The 16887-nt window shown below is 60.5% G+C and overlaps 1 protein-coding gene across 4 annotated transcripts in view; it reads left to right on the forward strand.

The window, feature by feature from the left end:
- The window catches only part of LOC100350311 (carnitine O-palmitoyltransferase 1, liver isoform), a 56289-nt gene extending 39402 nt beyond the window's left edge, over positions 1–16887 (forward strand). For all 4 annotated transcript variants that reach the window (XM_070064757.2, XM_051827878.3, XM_051827876.3 and 1 more), the window contains exons 13-19: positions 5890–6006; positions 7027–7191; positions 10655–10789; positions 12850–13002; positions 13586–13699; positions 13910–14002; positions 15147–16887. In XM_070064757.2, the coding sequence (XP_069920858.2) occupies positions 5890–6006; positions 7027–7191; positions 10655–10789; positions 12850–13002; positions 13586–13699; positions 13910–14002; positions 15147–15233 (864 nt within the window). In that variant the 3' untranslated portion in view covers positions 15234–16887. The remainder of the gene's footprint in view (positions 1–5889; positions 6007–7026; positions 7192–10654; positions 10790–12849; positions 13003–13585; positions 13700–13909; positions 14003–15146) is intronic.

Consider the following 16887-nt stretch of genomic DNA (forward strand, 5'->3'; position numbering starts at 1 on the left):
CCAACCGATAGAATAAATAAAGGGGAGAGTGATCCAACGTGGGAAGTGAGATACTCAGCAGACTCATAGAATGGCGGATGTCCTAAATAGCACTCTGGCCTCAGAATCAGCCCTAAAGGCACTCGGATCTGGCTGAAAAGCCCATGAGAGTATTTCAGGCATGGAAAGCCAAGACACTCTGGCAAAAAGATCTCTGTGAGTGAGATCCCAGTGGAAAGAACAGGTCTTCAAAGAGGGAGGTGCCTTTCTCTGAAGGGAGGAGAGAACCTCCACTTTGACTATGACCTTGTCTAAACAAGATAAGAGTCGGAGAACTCAAGGGGCTTCCATAGCCTTGGAAACTCATAACTGGTGCATAGGGAGATTACTGATGCCATAAACAGGAGTGTCAATTGGTAAAGTCAACAACAGGAGTCACTGTGCACTTACTCCTCATGTAGGATCTCGGTCCTTAACGTGCTGTACACTGAGGCTTAATGCTATAACGAGTACTCAAACAGTATATTTCACTTTGTGTTTCTATGGGGGTGCAAACGACTGAAATCTTTACTTAATGTACACTAAACTGATCTTCTGTAAAAAAAAAAAAAAAAAAAAAAAAAAAAAGAAAGAAATTTTCAATTCCCAACTTGACTCTCACTTGGATTAAACATGACAATAGGTCTGATCTGATTTCATCATCATTTAAAAAAAATCATCTATTATTTTTCACTTTATGTTTCTGTGTGGGAGCAAACTGTTGAAATCCTTACTTAATGTATACTAAGCTGATCTTCTGTATATTAAGATAATCGAAAATGAATCCTGATGTGAATGGAAGGGGAGAGGGAGTGGGAAAGGGGAGGGTTGTTGGTGGGAGGGACGGTATGGGGGGGGAAGCCATTGTAACCCATGAGTCGTACTTTGGAAATTTATATTCATTAAATAAAAGATAAAAAAAAAAAAAAAAAAATCTTGGCTTCTAAAAAGGCAGCCTGGGGGCCGGCACTGCGGCGGAGCAGGTGAAACCTCTGCCTGCAATGCCGGCTTCCCTTCTGGGTGCTGGTTAAGTCCCGGCTGCTCCACTTCCCATCCAGCTCCTTGCTAATGCACCTGGGAAAGCAGCGGAGGATGCCCCAAGTCCTTGGGCCCCTGCACCCACGTGGGAGACCTGGAGGAGGCTCCTGGCTCCTGGCTTGGCTTAGCCCAGGGTGTTGGCGGCCATTTTCAACGAAACCAGTGGATGGGAAATATTTCTCTCTCTCCCTATTTCTGCCTTTCAAATAAATAAACAAAAAAAATTTTTTAAAAGGCAACATGGGGGCTGGCATCATGGCCTAGCAGGTACAGCTGCCACCTGCCACACTGGCATCCCCAACTGGGTGCTGGTTCAAGTCCTGGCTGCTCCACTTCTAATCCAACTCCCTACTAATGGCCTGGGACAAGCAGAGGAAGATGGCCCAGGTGCTGGGGCACCTGCCAACCACGTGGGAGACCTGGAAGAATCTCTTGGCTCCTGGCTTTGGCCTGGCCCAGCACTGGCTGTTGCAGCCATCTGGGGAGTGAACCAGCAGAGGAAGATCTCTGTCTCTCTATCACCCTCTCTCTCTCTGACTTTTTTTTTTTTTAATTTATTTTTTTATTTATTTGAAAGAGTTACAGAGGAAGAAAGAGACAGATTTTCCATCTGTTGGTTCACTCCCCAGCTGGCTGCAAAGGCTGGGTCTGGGCCAGGAAAAAGCTAGGAACCAGAGCTGCTTCCCAGTCTCCCACGCGGGTGCAGGGGTCCCGGCACTCGGGCCCTCCTACACTGCTCTCCCAGGCACACAAGCAGGGAGCTGAACTGGAAGTGAGGCAGCCAGGTCTTGAACCAGCACCTACATGGGATGCTGGCATTGCAGGCGGAAGCTTAACCTGGTATGCACAATGCTGGCCCCTAAAGCATCATTTTCATTCTTTTTTTTTTTTTTTTGACAGGCAGAGTGGACAGTGAGAGAGAAGGTCTTCCTTTGCTGTTGGTTCACCCTCCAATGGCCGCCGCGGCCGGCGCACCGCGCTGATCGATGGCAGGAGCCAGGAGCCAGGTGCTTTTCCTGGTCTCCCATGGGGTGCAGGGCCCAAGCACCTGGGCCATCCTCCACTGCACTCCCTGGCCACGGCAGAGAGCTGGCCTGGAAGAGGGGCAACCGGGACAGAATCCGTTGCCCTGACCGGGACTAGAACCCGGTGTGCCAGCGCTGCGAGGTGGAGGATTAGCCTAGTGAGCCGCGGCACCAGCCTCGGATATTTGTCTTCTAACTTGAATATTCTTTCTTCTGTCTCACTGAGTCTGTTGGTAAGACTTTCCACTGCATTTTTTATTTGTTGAGTTCTTCATTTCTAATATTTCATTTTGATTTCTCTTTAAAATCTCAACTTTATGTGAAAATTTTGCATTCCTGTCATGTACAGATTTCCTTGGCTCATGAATTTGTTTCTGACTACTTCTAAGTAATCCTGCAGTCCGTTTTTTAAGTTCTGTTTCTGGGATTTCATCAGTCTCTTCATCTTCACATCCTAGCACTGAAGTGTTGTGTTCTTTTGGGGCGTCATGTTGTCTTCCTTATTCTTGTCTCTGGAATTGCTGTTTATTATTAGGCATTTGTGGGGAGACTCGTTGGTGTTTGTCCCCCTGTGGTGGCTTTTGTCTTTGGACTAAGCCTCTGACTTAGTGGAACGCCCGCTCTTTGAGTGAATGACCAGAGGTGTGCTGGGTGCGGCTAAGGGGCTCTGCTCAGTGCCACAGGGTGAGGGGCGTGTCCGAAGTGACCTCCAAGTCGGATGTGGTGAATCTCTCTTTTTTTTATCGGTGGGGAGGTATGTTCTCTTCTGTCGGCGTATTCTCATGCTAACCTCCTCTCCTCAAAGGAGACCAGTGCCTGGGCACCAGCCCCAGTGGGTGCAGTATTCGCCCACGCTGCCACAGGAGCCACACACAGGATCCCACAGCAGTGACCCTCATTAGGGAATCAGGGAGCCCTGAGCGTGGGGAGCCGCCCACAGTGACTGCCCAGAGGCCCGGCCACACCCTGGGTCCTCCCACGCAGCCACAGTGTTTCCACAGAGCCGGCACACAGGCCTCCCGCAGTCCTGAGCACCCAGCCCCCGTCAGTTCTCCCAGCCAGTCCTCTCGGCTGGGGCTGGGCACACAGACATGAGCTGGCTCGGCTGTTACCTGTGTGCACACTGCCACGCAGCCGCTCTGGGCCAGTCGCAGGACGCTGGTGCCGGATGGTGGGAGAGAGCAACATGCCCCCTTTCGTTCCCTTAGGTTGGCAGGCACGCTGCCCCCACAGGGCTCCACGCTGGACTCAGCCAGGCTCTTCCCGCAGCTGCGCCGCCAGTGGCGTGGGCTGCTGCCGTCTGGTCACGCCTCACTCCAGAGCCAGCGCTGAGGCTCTCGCCCCGCGGTCCTGAGTTGCGGGCGTCCACGCCCTCCACGTAGCTCCACGTGTCCTCTAGTCTGCGTGCAGTGTCCGCTGCCGTCTTCTCCCCAACACCTCCCGAGACTGCACTCTGCCCTAGACCAGAGCAGTCGGCTCCCTCCCAGCCGCGCGGCACCTGACCTGCTCCCTGCGTGTGCAGGACTTCTTTATTTATTTGAAAAGCAGAGTGACAGAGAAAGGGGGCGACGGTGAGAGCTGCGACCTGCTGGTTCACTCCCTAAGTGCCCACCCAGCTCAGGCGAAGGCAGGTCCCCCCCCTGGGGGCAGGCGCCCCTACCTGGGCCATCACTGCTGCTGCCAAGCACATTAGCAGGGAGCCGGATCAGAGGCGGAGCAGCTCAGACCGGCACCTGGGTGTGAGATTTGAGATCTGAAAGTCCACAGGCAGCTTGCCAGCTCCTGCCTCTTGTCTTGATTCTTCACTGCCCTAGATGGAATGGAAACTTCTAGAGCTCAAGGATGCCAGTTTTTAAGAAACCTTGTTTTTAAAAAACGAGTGATAATCCAAGTGCCGTAGCATCACCCTCACACGGGTGCAGGTGCTCTGGTGGGCAGTGTTCTCCCCTGGTGGTGTGAACGCACCCGAGAGAGCACCCGCATCCCTTTGTGCCCAGCCCCGCCTGCGCTCGTCTGCTCTCTCTCTGGCCCAGCCTGGCGTGGGCTTTTCCCAGAAACGGGGTTGTGCAACACGGAGCCTCTGGGGTTGAGCTAAACTTGGCATGATGTTCGCAAGGTTCGCCCGTCTTGCAACACATGCCGTGACCGGGGTGCGCCGTGTGCATTTAGGTTGCGTTCTCATGAGGGTTTCGGTGAGAAGACAGCAGAAATGGACTTCCCGGGTCATTCAGGTGTGCAGTGGGCAGGCTCTCTGGCTTTGGGCAAATACCGTCACCCCACGTCCGTGGGGGATGGGCCCCAGGATTGCCCTCAGATCCGCAGCTGCGTCATCCCTCGTGCGACCTGGCGCAGGCTGCGAGGCTGCCCGGCGCGCTCGTAGCCTGGATCAGAGTGCCTGGGCGAAGTCCCAGCCCTGCTTCCAGTCCTGCGCCGGTCAGTTGCTCCCGGGGACGCAGTAGGTGATGGTTCGGCTGAGTCTCTGCCGCCCGCGTGGGACACCTGGATGGTGTTCCCAGCCTCGTTTCTTCCCGGCACAGCCCCAGCTGCTGATGTGTGTTTGGGGCATGAACCAGCAGATAGGAGATGGTCTCCGTCTCTGCCTTTCAAGTAAGACTTTTTAAATGTTAATATCTTTTTTTTGAAAAGATTTACGTATTTATTTGAAAGGGAGAGTTACAGAAAGAGAGAGACAGAGGTCCATCCATCCTCTGGTTCCCTCCCCAGATGGCTGCGATGGCCAGGGGCTGGGCCAGGCTGAAGCTGGGAGCCCGGAGCCTGTTCTGGGTCTCCCACGTGGGTGCAGGGGCCCAAGCTCTTGGGCCGTCTTTCACTGCCTTCCCAGACACATTAGCAGAGAGCTGGGTTGGAAATAGAGCAGCTGGGTCTCAAACCGGTGCCCATATGGGGTGCTGGCGTTGTAGGCAGTGGCTTCAACTGCTACGCCACTGCACCAGCCCCGCATCTGTTGATCTCTTAACTATTTTTTCTTTTAAAGAAATACAATAGAGATATCTTCTGTCTGCTGGGTTACTCCCCAAATGACCACAATAGCCAGGGCTGTGCCAGACCCAAGCCAGGAACCAGGAGCTCCATCCAGGTCTCCTGTGGGAGTGGCGGGAGCCCAGGCACTGCCTCCCAGTGTGCACACAGCAGGAAGCGGGAGTCAGAGCAGAGCCAGGACTTGAGCGCGGCTCTGCCTCCGGTGTGGGGTCTCCAGTGCTGTCTGCACTGCTGGGCCAGGCGCCGGCCCTGGACAAGCGTCCTGAGTGTCCCGAGACTTCAGAATCCACAAGGGCCTGCATAGGGCCGAGGGCGGGCTGCGTGTCCCGCCCTCTCACGGCGCTGCTCAGGTGCCCCGGGAGCCCTGTCCTAGGAGTCGGCTTAGGTTTCCGCCAGTGGAGGAGAGCCCCTGCTCTGTCTGGGCCTGCGTCCCCGTGGCCATTGTCTGCTGTCCCCACGTGGGCGTGGCAGTTAGTACCACACAGGTGACACAGGAAAGTCAAGGGCGTGGCAGCACCAGGGACCCTGGCCTGGAGCCGGGCCCCGGGGCTTCCTGTTGTGAGTTTGCGGCTAACACTTTGAGCGTGCATCCTGGCTGTGCGTCTCGCGAGTCGTGTGGTCTTCAGCCAGGTGCTGACCCTCCCGTGTCATCTCTCTCCTCCGGAGCGGAGCTGAGTCCCACCTCGTCAGGGTCTGCAGAGGACAGAAGTGCCGTGTGCGCTGGCTCCCTGGGGACGTCAGCTTGTTTCCAGCTACGTCGTTAGCTGTGTTGTCTGGCTTCCGGGCTCATTGTTCTTGTTTCTGACAGTACGTCATGGCCACCGACTGCTTCCAGCTGGGCTACGCGGAGGATGGACACTGCAAGGGGGACACCAACCCCGGCATTGCGTACCCCACCAGGCTGCAGTGGGACATCCCGGAGGAGGTGAGTCCAGGGCATGGAGCCGTGGTGGTGTGCCTGTGCTGGGAGACGGAGTCGGCTCTCACAGCTGGGTCTTCCGAGTGTTGTCCCTGGGGCCGGGGACGCGGACTGGGCCACGCTGCTGCCATGGCTCCGGCAGCCTCGGTAACGGACGCTCCTGCCACATAGAAGCACCTGGACAGTACTGGCGCAGTGCCCCTTGCGCTGGGCGGGGCGCGACAGAGAAGTCAAACACCTGCAGCTTAGAGTTGAAATGCGGGAAGTGAAGTTCTGGGGTGAGGACAGCTCACTTCCTGCCACAGCTCAGCCCCCTCCTCAGGATCCCTCTGGGGAAGAGGGTTCGCGCTGCAAGTCCCAGTGCCAGCTCGTGCCAGCGCAGCCCGGCGGCCCGCGAGGAAGTTTTCCGGGCAGTGCGGTAGTCCCGCCTCTCTTGCCTGTCTTGCCTGGTTCCGCCTGCTCCTCCTGCGACCCCAGGGCAGGTGTGTGCTCAGATCTGGTCTGCGGAGAGCTAACCTGTGCAGGAGCACTCACCCTTAGGGCCGGGTAGCGAGCCAGGCTGCGTTTCCTGGAGCAGTTTCAGGTTTACCGTAAGGAGGGGTGCAAGGTACAGAGGCTGCCCGCACCCCTGTTCCCGCAGCCCCCCCCCCCCCACTGTCAGCGTGCCCTGCGGGAGGGGGGAGGGGCTGTGGGAGCCCACTCTCGGAGGTGAATGCTGCTCCGTCATGCCGTCGCCCCTTTGTTTGGTTTTTAACCGGGATCCCTGGGGTGTTGCCACGGTGAGCTCCAGAAAGCAAAGCCTTCTGGGATCTCACTGGAAACCAGCGGCCGGCCGCGGAGCCTCTGCTGGTGTCCCCACTGCGCCAGGGCGGGGCTCTGTGCCGGTGACTTCCTGGGGCTTCTGGATGACCTCCCTGGGGGCACCCAGCGCAGGCCTGAGGTTTGCAGGGGCGACTTGGTGGCTGCGGTCGTCTTCCTCTCCCGTCAGTCGCTCCTCCCCCGAGTGACGCCTGTCTCTCCTCTCAGTGTCAAGAGGTGATAGAGACGTCCTTGAGCAGCGCGGCGCTCCTGGCACACGACGTGGACCTCCACTCCTTCCCGTTCGACAGCTTCGGCAAAGGGCTGATCAAGAAGTGCCGGACAAGCCCGGACGCCTTCGTACAGCTTGCGCTCCAGCTCGCTCACTACAGGGTGAGGCCACGAGCCGGCTCTGGGCAGCGAGCACTCTGGCGGCCCCGCGCACACGCCCAAGGCTGGCTGTCCAGTGGGCGTGGAAGGCCCGACCCCGGGCTCCCACAGCACAGCGCTCCTGGCTCTGTGCGGGCGTGTAGGGCGAACGGGGTCTGCTTTGCCCCGGCGGCTAGGACAGCAGCAGCCCTGAGGGGTGGTGGTCCGGCGTGGCACAGGAGGGGGGGGTCCGGAGCTGGAAGCAGGGTGGGGAGGGACCTCGAGACAGGCCCCTGGCGCTCAGGGCAGATGACGTGACGGCTCTGACCTCTGCCGTCCTCGTCCACAAGTGGGGACACCGCCAGCTTGTCGGGTGCCCTGGCTGGACCCGGGCCCTGTCTCCCCGGAATTCTTCCCGTGTCCTTTCTCTGTGCACTGGCCGCTCTGGGCTTGCATGTGACAGCCCTGTCACAGTAGCGGCCTGCGCCTAGGACGTCAGTGAGACTTCCTGTTTCGGGGAACCGAAGTCTGTGTGGCGTTGGCTCAGGATGTGCCCCATTTCTCCACGGGAAGCCTGATTTTGGAACCTCAGTGCTGTGCACCTGTGGCGCACGTGGTGTCCCCGTGGCCATGCGTGTGGTGTCCCCGTGGCCACAGCTGGGCTGTGCTTGTTTTGTTTTTTGTTTTTTTTTTTAAAGATTTATTTATTTATTTGGAAGTCAGAGTTACACAGAGAGAGAAGGAGAGGCAGAGAGAGAGAGAGAGAGAGAGAGGGAGAGAGGTCTTCCATCTACTGGTTCACTCCCCAATTGGCCACAGTGGCCGAAGCTGCACCGATCTGAAGCCAGGAGCCAGGAGCTTCTTCTGGGTCTCCCACGTGGGTGCAGGGGCCCAAGGACTTGGGTCATCCTCTACTGCTTTCCCAGGCCATAGCAGAGAGCTGGATCAGAAGTGGAGCAGCCGGGACTTGAACCAGTGCCCATATGGGATGCCGGCACTGCAGGCAGTGGCTTTACCCGCTATGCCACAGTGCCGGCCCCTTGTTCTGTTGTGTGCCTTCTGCTGCTCTGTGTGGCTCACACCCCTCTTGCTTCAGTCTCTCGCCTGGGAGTGTTCGATCCCATTTCACAGGTGTGGAAAGTGAGGTGCAGAGAGGTGGGGTGAATTGCAGAAGTGCCGAGGTGAAGCACAGAAAATAGGCTCTGCAGACAAGTGAAAGGTGACTTGCATGAACTGTCCAGTAAGCTGGGATGCGTTTAGAATCGGTGGTCACAGCCAAGTCCAGGTTGGAACCAGGAAGGCAGTTCCAGAATCTGCAGCGACACCTGGAAAAGAAAGACTGTTTAACTCGTGCGTGTAGGTGCGTGGACCCCACGTAAATCCCTGACAGCTGGAACCCAGCTTCCTGCAGTCGGACCCCGTGTGTGCCGTCAGACCCCGTGTGTGCCGTCAGACCCCGTGTGTGCCATCGGACCCTGTGTGTGCCGTTGGACCCCGTGTGTACCATCAGGGCTGGGACAACGGTTCGGTGTCAGGAGAGCAGAGCCCCTAAGTCACACCTCCAGGACAGAGACACACAGCAGGCGTGCAGACGAGCGCCCAGGCACTGGGCTGTTTCCTTACATCGTGAGGACGGGCCACCTGCCGCTGTTAGCAGCTCTGCTTACCGGGGATGTCACTGTAGGGACACGAGAGCACCCCCTGCAGCCCACGGCTTCACGGGGCAGGGGGACAGCCGCGTTCATTCAGGAGACGAACACGCGGACTCAGCCCCGACTGGGCAGCGCACTCGACTGGGCAGCGCACTCGGGCCGGGGCTGCGGGGCAGAGGGTGGAGCCCCAGTTCGCGATGGGTGCACCCCTGTTGGAGCGCCAGTTTGAGTCCCGGCTGCCCCACGTCTGATCCAGCTCCCGGCTGATGGCGTCTGTGAAGGCAGCGGAAGGTGGCCTGGGCCTGGCTCTGGCGGGCATTTGGGGAGTGAACCAGGGGAGGGGCGCTCGCCCTCTCCCTCCCTCCCTCCCTCCCTCCCTCCCTCCCTCCCTCCCTCCCTCCTTCCTTCCTTCCCCTTCTCTCTGCTGCTCGCTGCCTTCAATGAAATCTTGAGAGACAAGCATCCATAAGACGACAGGTCCATGCAAGGTGTGTTTGCGCTGCTTGCTTAGCCGCGAAGCAGTGTGAGTCACATGGAGGAATACTGTGCGGCTGCCGTGCGGTGCCGGTGGTGCGTCGTGGGAGACGTTCAGCCGTAAAGCAGTGTGTGCACGTCAGTGCCTTAGGGGTGGCGTGCAGACGGTGACCGTGGGCCTGCTCTGGCTCTGGTTCTGCACGGCCCTGCAGCTCAAGTCTAAGACTGGGCGGCCTCAGGACGGCGGCCGACAGCCGTGGTGGAGCCTGTGGGGAGGCCAGGAGGGGACGTGACTTGGACAGTTATAGCGACCCTGTGTGGAGAAGCACTTTCCGAGGGCATGCCCCCACCCGGGACCTCAGCCCCTCGCCCTGGGCCCGCCTCCCAGACGCCGGCGTGTTCGTCTCTGACACGGGGTTCACAGTCCTGTGGGACGCACAGGAGGCTCCCTCTGTGGACGGACGGACGGCACAGCAGGAAACGCACGAGGCGATGTGGCTGTCCGGCTAAAGTGCTCCTGTCGCCATCCTGACCCCAGCGCAGGCCGTTGGTGCAGGGGTTGGTGGTGAGCTCCAGGCACCCTCCTGTCTGAGAGCCCGGGCTGGGCCAGGCCTAAGCCAGGAGCACAGAACTCGGTCCAGGTCCCCACACGTGCGGGAGCAGAGCTGTGCCGCTTGAGCCGTCATCATCTGTCGCCTTCCCGGGCGCAAGATAGCAGGAGCTGGATTGGAAAGCAGGGAGCAGACACTCCCACTAGTGTGCGTGTGCCGAGTGACCTCTTGGCTGCCACGCCACGTGCCGGCCTCGCTTTTTCTCGTAAGCTGGGAGAGGCCACGCTAATGGTGGGAGGCGTCCCGTGATCGGTAAAAACTGGAATGCACGGTTTGTTATCCTGAGCCGGGTTAAGAACAGCCTGTGGTCGAGTGCGCTGACCGTTACAGGCCCGGCAGTGGCGCGGTGAGCCCGTGTCGTGCCGCCTTGTCACGGTGGCCGCAGTGTCACCAGGCAGGAGGAACTTTTCAGCGCGATGGTCTCTGAGGTCCGCCGCGGGCCGAGAGGTCACCGTGCAAGCAGGACTGCCCCCAGGGAGAGAGTTTGCTCCGGGGACAGGGCTGCGACCCGTCCTCCTGACAGGGTAGTGACAGCGATTCGAGCTGGGTCGGCCAGGTGCTGACCCCCACCCAGCCTGTCTGGACGCAGATGTCACCCCGTGTGCTGCCCCGTGACAGCCGTGGGTCAGAACGGACGACAACAAAAGCCCACGGTGCAGTTCCCAGCCCCTCGCCAGCCCAGCCAGTCACCCTCTGCCTCAGCCCTGTCCGCCTGCCTGGCCCTGTACTGACGTCCTCTTCCTTCCCCAGGACATGGGCAAGTTCTGCCTCACCTACGAGGCCTCCATGACCCGGCTCTTCCGGGAGGGGAGGACGGAGACCGTGCGCTCCTGCACCACCGAGTCCTGCAACTTCGTGCTGGCCATGGCGGACCCCACCCAGACGGTAACACACAGGCCTCCCTGCCTCTCCTGAGGGCTGTGGGGGAGCGGTGCGGCCCCTGTGCCTTCATCATGACCCCTCCTCCCCCCGCATCAACTTCCCTCCACCCTTGACAGCGAATAGCACGGACAGGACAGAGATCAGTGTAACACAGGAGGGACAGGACAGAGATCAGTGTAACACAGGGGGACAGGGCAGACATCAGTGTAACACAGGGGGACAGGACAGACGTCAGTGTAACACAGGGGGGACAGGACAGAGATCAGTGTAACACAGGGGGACAGGACAGAGATCAGTGTAACACAGGAGGACAGGACAGAGGTCAGTGTAACACAGGGGGACAGGACAGAGATCAGTGTAACACAGGGGGACAGGACAGAGGTCAGTGTAACACAGGGGGACAGGACAGAGATCAGTGTAACACAGGGGGACAGGACAGAGGTCAGTGTAACACAGGGGGACAGGACAGACGTCAGTGTAACACAGGGGGACAGGACAGAGATCAGTGTAACACAGGGGGACAGGACAGAGGTCAGTGTAACACAGGGGGACAGGACAGACATCAGTGTAACACAGGGGGACAGGACAGAGATCAGTGTAACACAGGAGGGACAGGACAGAGATCAGTGTAACAGACAGGGACATGGCACACAGAGCAGTGTTTTTTTTTGTTGTTGTTTGTTTGTTTGTTTGTTTGTTTTTGACAGAGTGGATAGAGAGAGAGAGACAGAGAGAAAGGTCTTCCTTTGCTGTTGGTTCACCCTCCAATGGCTGCCACGGCCAGTGCGCTGCAGCCGGCGCACCGTGCCTGTCCGAAGGCAGGAGCCAGGTGCTTCTCCTGGTCTCCCATGGGGTGCAGGGCCCAAGCACTTGGGCCATCCTCCACTGCACTCCCTGGCCACAGCAGAGAGCTGGACTGGAAGAGGGGCAACCGGGACAGAATCCAGTGCCCCGACCAGGACTAGAACCCGGGGTGCCGGCGCCGCAGGCGGAGGATTAGCCTAGTGATTCGCAGCGCTGGCGCAGAGCAGTGTTTTGAACTGGGTTTCTGGAAATCAGCTTGTCCTTGCTACAAGTCTTTAAATAGAACCGGACAGGACACACGGGACAGAGCGACAGCAGGGAGAGGCTGCAGAGCAGTGGAGCGGTCGGCGTGAGGGTGAGGAAGAGTGGCCCACGCAGCAGCCTTCCTCCTGGCCTCGGCAGGCTGTTGCCACCGCGGGGCCGTGGGTGCCAGGCTCAGGCGAGGGGCTTCTGCATGCTGCCTGTTGAAATCCCAGCGCCAGCCTGTGATGTGTTAGCACCTCCCGTTCATGGAGGAAGAAACAGACTCAGAGGAAGGCCGGCGGACTGCTGGCCACGCCCCTAGTACGTGGCAGAGGTCCGCTCGTGCCTGGGCCCCCGACCCCCCCCCCCCCCCGGGCAGGGTCTCTTCCGTGGGGCACTCTGGTCAGGAGAGGCTCCCTGTTCCGCTGGAAGAGGTCAGCAGTGTCGTGGCTGGCGGCTCTGGTGTGGCTTTCCAAAGACAGCCTTGAGGAGCAGGTGGGCACAGGGGCCAGGCGGCCACAGACCGCCCCTGAGGGCACCGCGCACCCTGGTGCGATTCCAGCACCGAGCCCGGAGAACCTGGAGCAGCCACTCAGGGCGATTTCAGAGGCCCGGAAGCCCAGCTCTAGGAGCCTCCTGGGCCAGACCTCTCCGCAGGGGCGGTCACGGCCCAGGGTGACGCGGTCGTGAGCGAGAGGACAGAACTCCGCGTGCAGACCGGGAGCCGGGGCAGCGTGCGCTCTGCCACCCGCTGTGTGACCGCGTGTGTGTCGGATGAACTGACGCAGGGCCGGCAGGCACACAGCGGCCCTGGCGTGCTTCCCCAGAGACCTGCCCCTCTGTGTGGAGACCCCCCCCTCCATTGCAGGCGCCAGTCTGGGCAGGGGCAGCCGCCCCCTGTGTGACGTCAGGAGGCCCCAGGTGCCTGCACCCCTGCCCAGCAAGCGGCTGCCCCCTTCCCCGGGAACGTCGGCCACGTGGCCTGGCTGACCGTGCGGGCCCCCTTTGCCGCGCAGGTGGAACAGAGGCTCCGCCTGTTCAGGCTGGCGTCTGAGAAGCACCAGCACCTGTACCGCCTCGCCATGACCGGCGCCGGGATCGACCGGCACCTCTTCTGCCTCTACGTGGTGTCCAAGTACCTCGCGGTCGAGTCCCCGTTCCTGAAGGAGGTGAGGCTGCTTCCCGGGGCGGCTCCCTCGTCCACTGGTGGGCTTAGCACGAGTGCAGGCCTGCCGCCTGGCGCCTGGAAACGGGGGTGTGGGCTGCGGGGCGGGACGTGCGTCTGCAGCGCGGGCGCCGCTTGTCGTCAGCCCCTGGAGGTGTCTGCTGGCAGGCTCAGCCCCTGATTCATGGCCGCACCCCAGGCACTTCCCCGCATTGCGCCACCCCGTGTGTCAGAGCCGGAGGCTGGCGTCGCCTCAGGCGTGCGGCTGTCCTGCTGCTTCTCCAGCAGTTACCGTGATTCTGCACACTCTGAAGCCGTCAGACATCCGTGACAAGGACTGGATGTCCGTGTTTCCCCCTCATGCTGTTTCAGTTAATAGAATCCCGCATGGTGCGGACGTGAGCTTTAGTTGCCCTGGGGAGCCACATGCTGAGTGCCTCCGTCTGCTGTGACAGCCGTCAGCACCTCTAACGTGTGAAGCCGGCAGCAGGCCAGCAGCCCTGCCTCGCTCCCCAGGGCTCCGCAGGCCCCCAGGAGGCGGGATTCGGACGCGCGTCGCCGGAACGCACCCCCGTTTCTCGCTGCAGGTGTTGGCTGAGCCCTGGAGGTTGTCCACAAGCCAGACCCCGCAGCAGCAGGTGGAGCTCTTCGACTTTGACAAGAACCCGGACCACCTGTCCAGCGGAGGGGGCTTCGGGCCGGTGAGTGCAGCAGGTGTGGGCGGCAGGAGGCGGGACAAGGCCTGCCCCACCCCCACCCTCTGCAGCCCGCCTGGGTTCCGGGCGCCCCGGCTTCCTACGTGGGCACGGTTGTCAGGGAATGGGCATGTTCCGTATGCGCGTGCTGAGGGCGGGCTCCCGTCCTCACGTCGGCCGCTCCCCTGCGGCGCACTCGAGCACTGTGTCCCGTAGGTTGCGGATGACGGCTATGGTGTGTCATACATTATCGTGGGAGAGAACTTCATCAATTTCCACATTTCCTCCAAGTTCTCCAGCCCCGAGACGGTAAGAGCTGGTCTCCTGAAGAGGAGCTCTTTCTCCCTCTTCCTCCTGGGGTGGGCATCTATGGTCGAGAGAATGTGCCAGTCCAGTTACCTGCTGTTCTGTGCTTACATTGCAAATGCGTGAACTTCAAAGTTCTCACTGCGCAGTTTTAAAGAAACCTGGTTTGACGCAGGTCCCGTCGCTGGGGCCACTGGTTTGCAGTCTGAGTGGGGGCGGGTGGAAGGGGCGCCCAGGGGGCTGGACTCGGAGGCCACACACGGGCAGGCCCTTGTCAGGACACCTGAGTCCCGTACTGGAGGCCCCAGCTCTGCTCCTGAGCCTCTGGTCCAGCTCCCGGCTTCCACCTGGCCCAGCCCCAGCCGGCGTGGGCATCGGGGGAACGAACTAGCGGATGGGAGCTCCCTCTCTCCCTCTGCCTCGCGAATAAATAAAACCTTTTTTTTTTTTTTGAAAACAAAACATGCCCGCATGGTGCAGCGGGGCCGTGTGGATCTCAGGCGCAGTGAGCGCTCCAGGCCCGGCACCCTCATCCTGCCAGGCACCGCCAGGGACGCTGGAGCCGGCAGAACGGGCGCTCCTTTGCCGACAGTGTTGACGCAGTGTTTAGCCTCAGGTGGGAACAGTCACGCGTCCAGGGACTGTGACGCTTCCCTAGAACATGGCTAGGATAATGCCGAAGCCACAAGATCAAAGCTTAGAGTTGGCACAAAGACTTTTTTTTTTGACAGAGTGGACAGAGAGAGAGAGAGACAGAGAGAAAGGTCTTCCCTTGCCGTTGGTTCACCCTCCAATGGCCGCCGCGGCCGGCGCGCTGCGGCCGGCGCACCACGCTGATCCGATGGCAGGAGCCAGGTGCTTCTCCTGGTCTCCCATGGGGTGCAGGGCCCAAGCACCTGGGCCATCCTCCACTGCACTCCCGGGCCACAGCAGAGGGCTGGCCTGGAAGAGGGGCAACCGGGACAGAATCCGGCGCCCCGACCGGGACTAGAACCCGGTGTGCCGGCGCCACAAGGCGGAGGATTAGCCTAGTGAGCCGCGGCGCCGGCCTCAAAGACGTTTTTAATTGAACTCCTTGTCAGATTCCATGTACAAGGACTGGAAACGCTGGGGGCCCGCGTTTCACGAGTCTCGTTTTCTGTCGCAGGATTCTCACCGCTTTGGGAGGCACGTGAAGCAGGCAATGATGGACATCATCGCCTTGTTCGGGCTCAGGTCCAACTCCAGGAAGTAGCCGAGTCCCTGAGCGGGGAGGCAGCGCGGGCCCTGTGGTACGGCCAAGCGAAACTTAGGTCTCGACCCTGCCCCCGTCCAGGACGGCTCAGTGCTCCTAGAAAACCCCGTCTCCTCCAGAGAGGAGCTGTCGCTTGTTTCCCTAGACGGCAGGCGCCACCGCGTGGCTGCAGCCCTGCTCCCAGGCAGGGAGGCGGCAGCCTGTGGCATCCCGGCACTGCACGCACACTGGACATGGGGACGGCGCTCCGCAGCGGGCACTGCTTTTGTCAAAGGAAAGGGTGTTCAGGTCGCAGGGGGGAGCTCACGCTAACACACGGACGCACGAACCGGACACGCCGCACTCTGGAGCCAGGCGGTTGTCACCAGAGCTGCTGCCCTGGTCTGTTCCAGGCTGTGTCCCCCCCAGGCTGCGGCTCTAGTGCCCTTGACCTCGCTCGCTTGTCCTCCAAACGCAGTGCCTTAGAATGAACTGCCCTGCATGGAAGGGCCGCTGGGTGACTTCCCTGGGGAGGCCTCGGGCTGGCATCGGGGGTGGGTCGCTCCCCTCGACTTTGAGTGTGGGTCACTCTGCGAAGCGTTTGCCACGACCTCCCCACGCCTAGAAAGAGCAGAGCCCTCCGGGCCGGCGCTGCTGGGGCCACTGGACGGGCTTCCCGTGCTCCCCGAGCCGCAGGGGGGACAGGCAGGGATGTGATGGCCGCTGAGCTGTCTGGAGAAGCCACTGACGGGTCAATACGACGGTGCTCACGGTCACTGCCTCTCCACACCACGGTCAAGAGGACAAGACGCTGGCCACGAGGCTGGGCCAGGGAAGGGCAACCACACCGTGGCCAGTGGTTCACTTCCTCATCCCACCTGGTCGGAGGGAAGCCCCCTCTCCTTTCCAAGGAGCAGGAGCAGTGGACACAGGGCGCTGGGCCGTGCTGTGGCAGAGCCGCGTGTGGCCGTGACGGGTGCGGGGCTGACGCGGCGCGTCCTCCAGGCACCAGCCCTCCACAAGAGCGTCTGCCTGTGCGCGAGCTGCGCGCCCTGAGTCACCTCCCTGCGGTGCAGGTGCAGCCCCGAGGCCTCCAGGCGCGCAGTATTTCTGTGCCCCTCTGCCAGGGCCGAGCTGTCGGAGCCATTGAAGGAAGACGCTCGCGGGAGAAGGCAGGCAGGCCCGTTGATGTTCGCTGTGTGACGGGAACTGCCTCCTCCCTGGGCGCAGGTCTTGTCCTCCTACCAGCAGGAGCTGAGAAGAGCAGCCCCAGAGGGCAGCTAAGCAGAAGCAGCAGAGCGGGAAGCCCTGATGGGGCGGAGCGGCAGCCATGAGAGCCAGGAGCCCCGTGAAGGAGGCGCCTCCCCGGCCCCGCGTGTCACCCTCGGCCCCGCGTGCACTGGGGTGTAGACGTGCTAGTGCTTCCCTCTCGGTTCTCCGTGTTTCCAGTGTGACGTTCATCTGTGCGGTCGTCCGTGCCGTGTTCTGCTCCGTCAGAGGCAGCAGAACGCGTTCCTGTTGTACAGCTGGAGGGTGTAAGGACGCAGCCGCAGCCTTAACGCAGCCGTGACTGGAATCCTGCCCCGGTCTGTCCGTGGCCTGTACATACCATTTACATCTGAGATGCACAGTGCGGACGTGGGTCACCATTAGTAAAGCAGTCCCGCCCACCACA

This window comes from Oryctolagus cuniculus, chromosome 1 (genome assembly GCF_051225735.1).
Source record: "Oryctolagus cuniculus isolate XC-2025 breed Fujian yellow rabbit chromosome 1, ASM5122573v1, whole genome shotgun sequence".
Classification (NCBI taxonomy): domain Eukaryota; kingdom Metazoa; phylum Chordata; class Mammalia; order Lagomorpha; family Leporidae; genus Oryctolagus; species Oryctolagus cuniculus.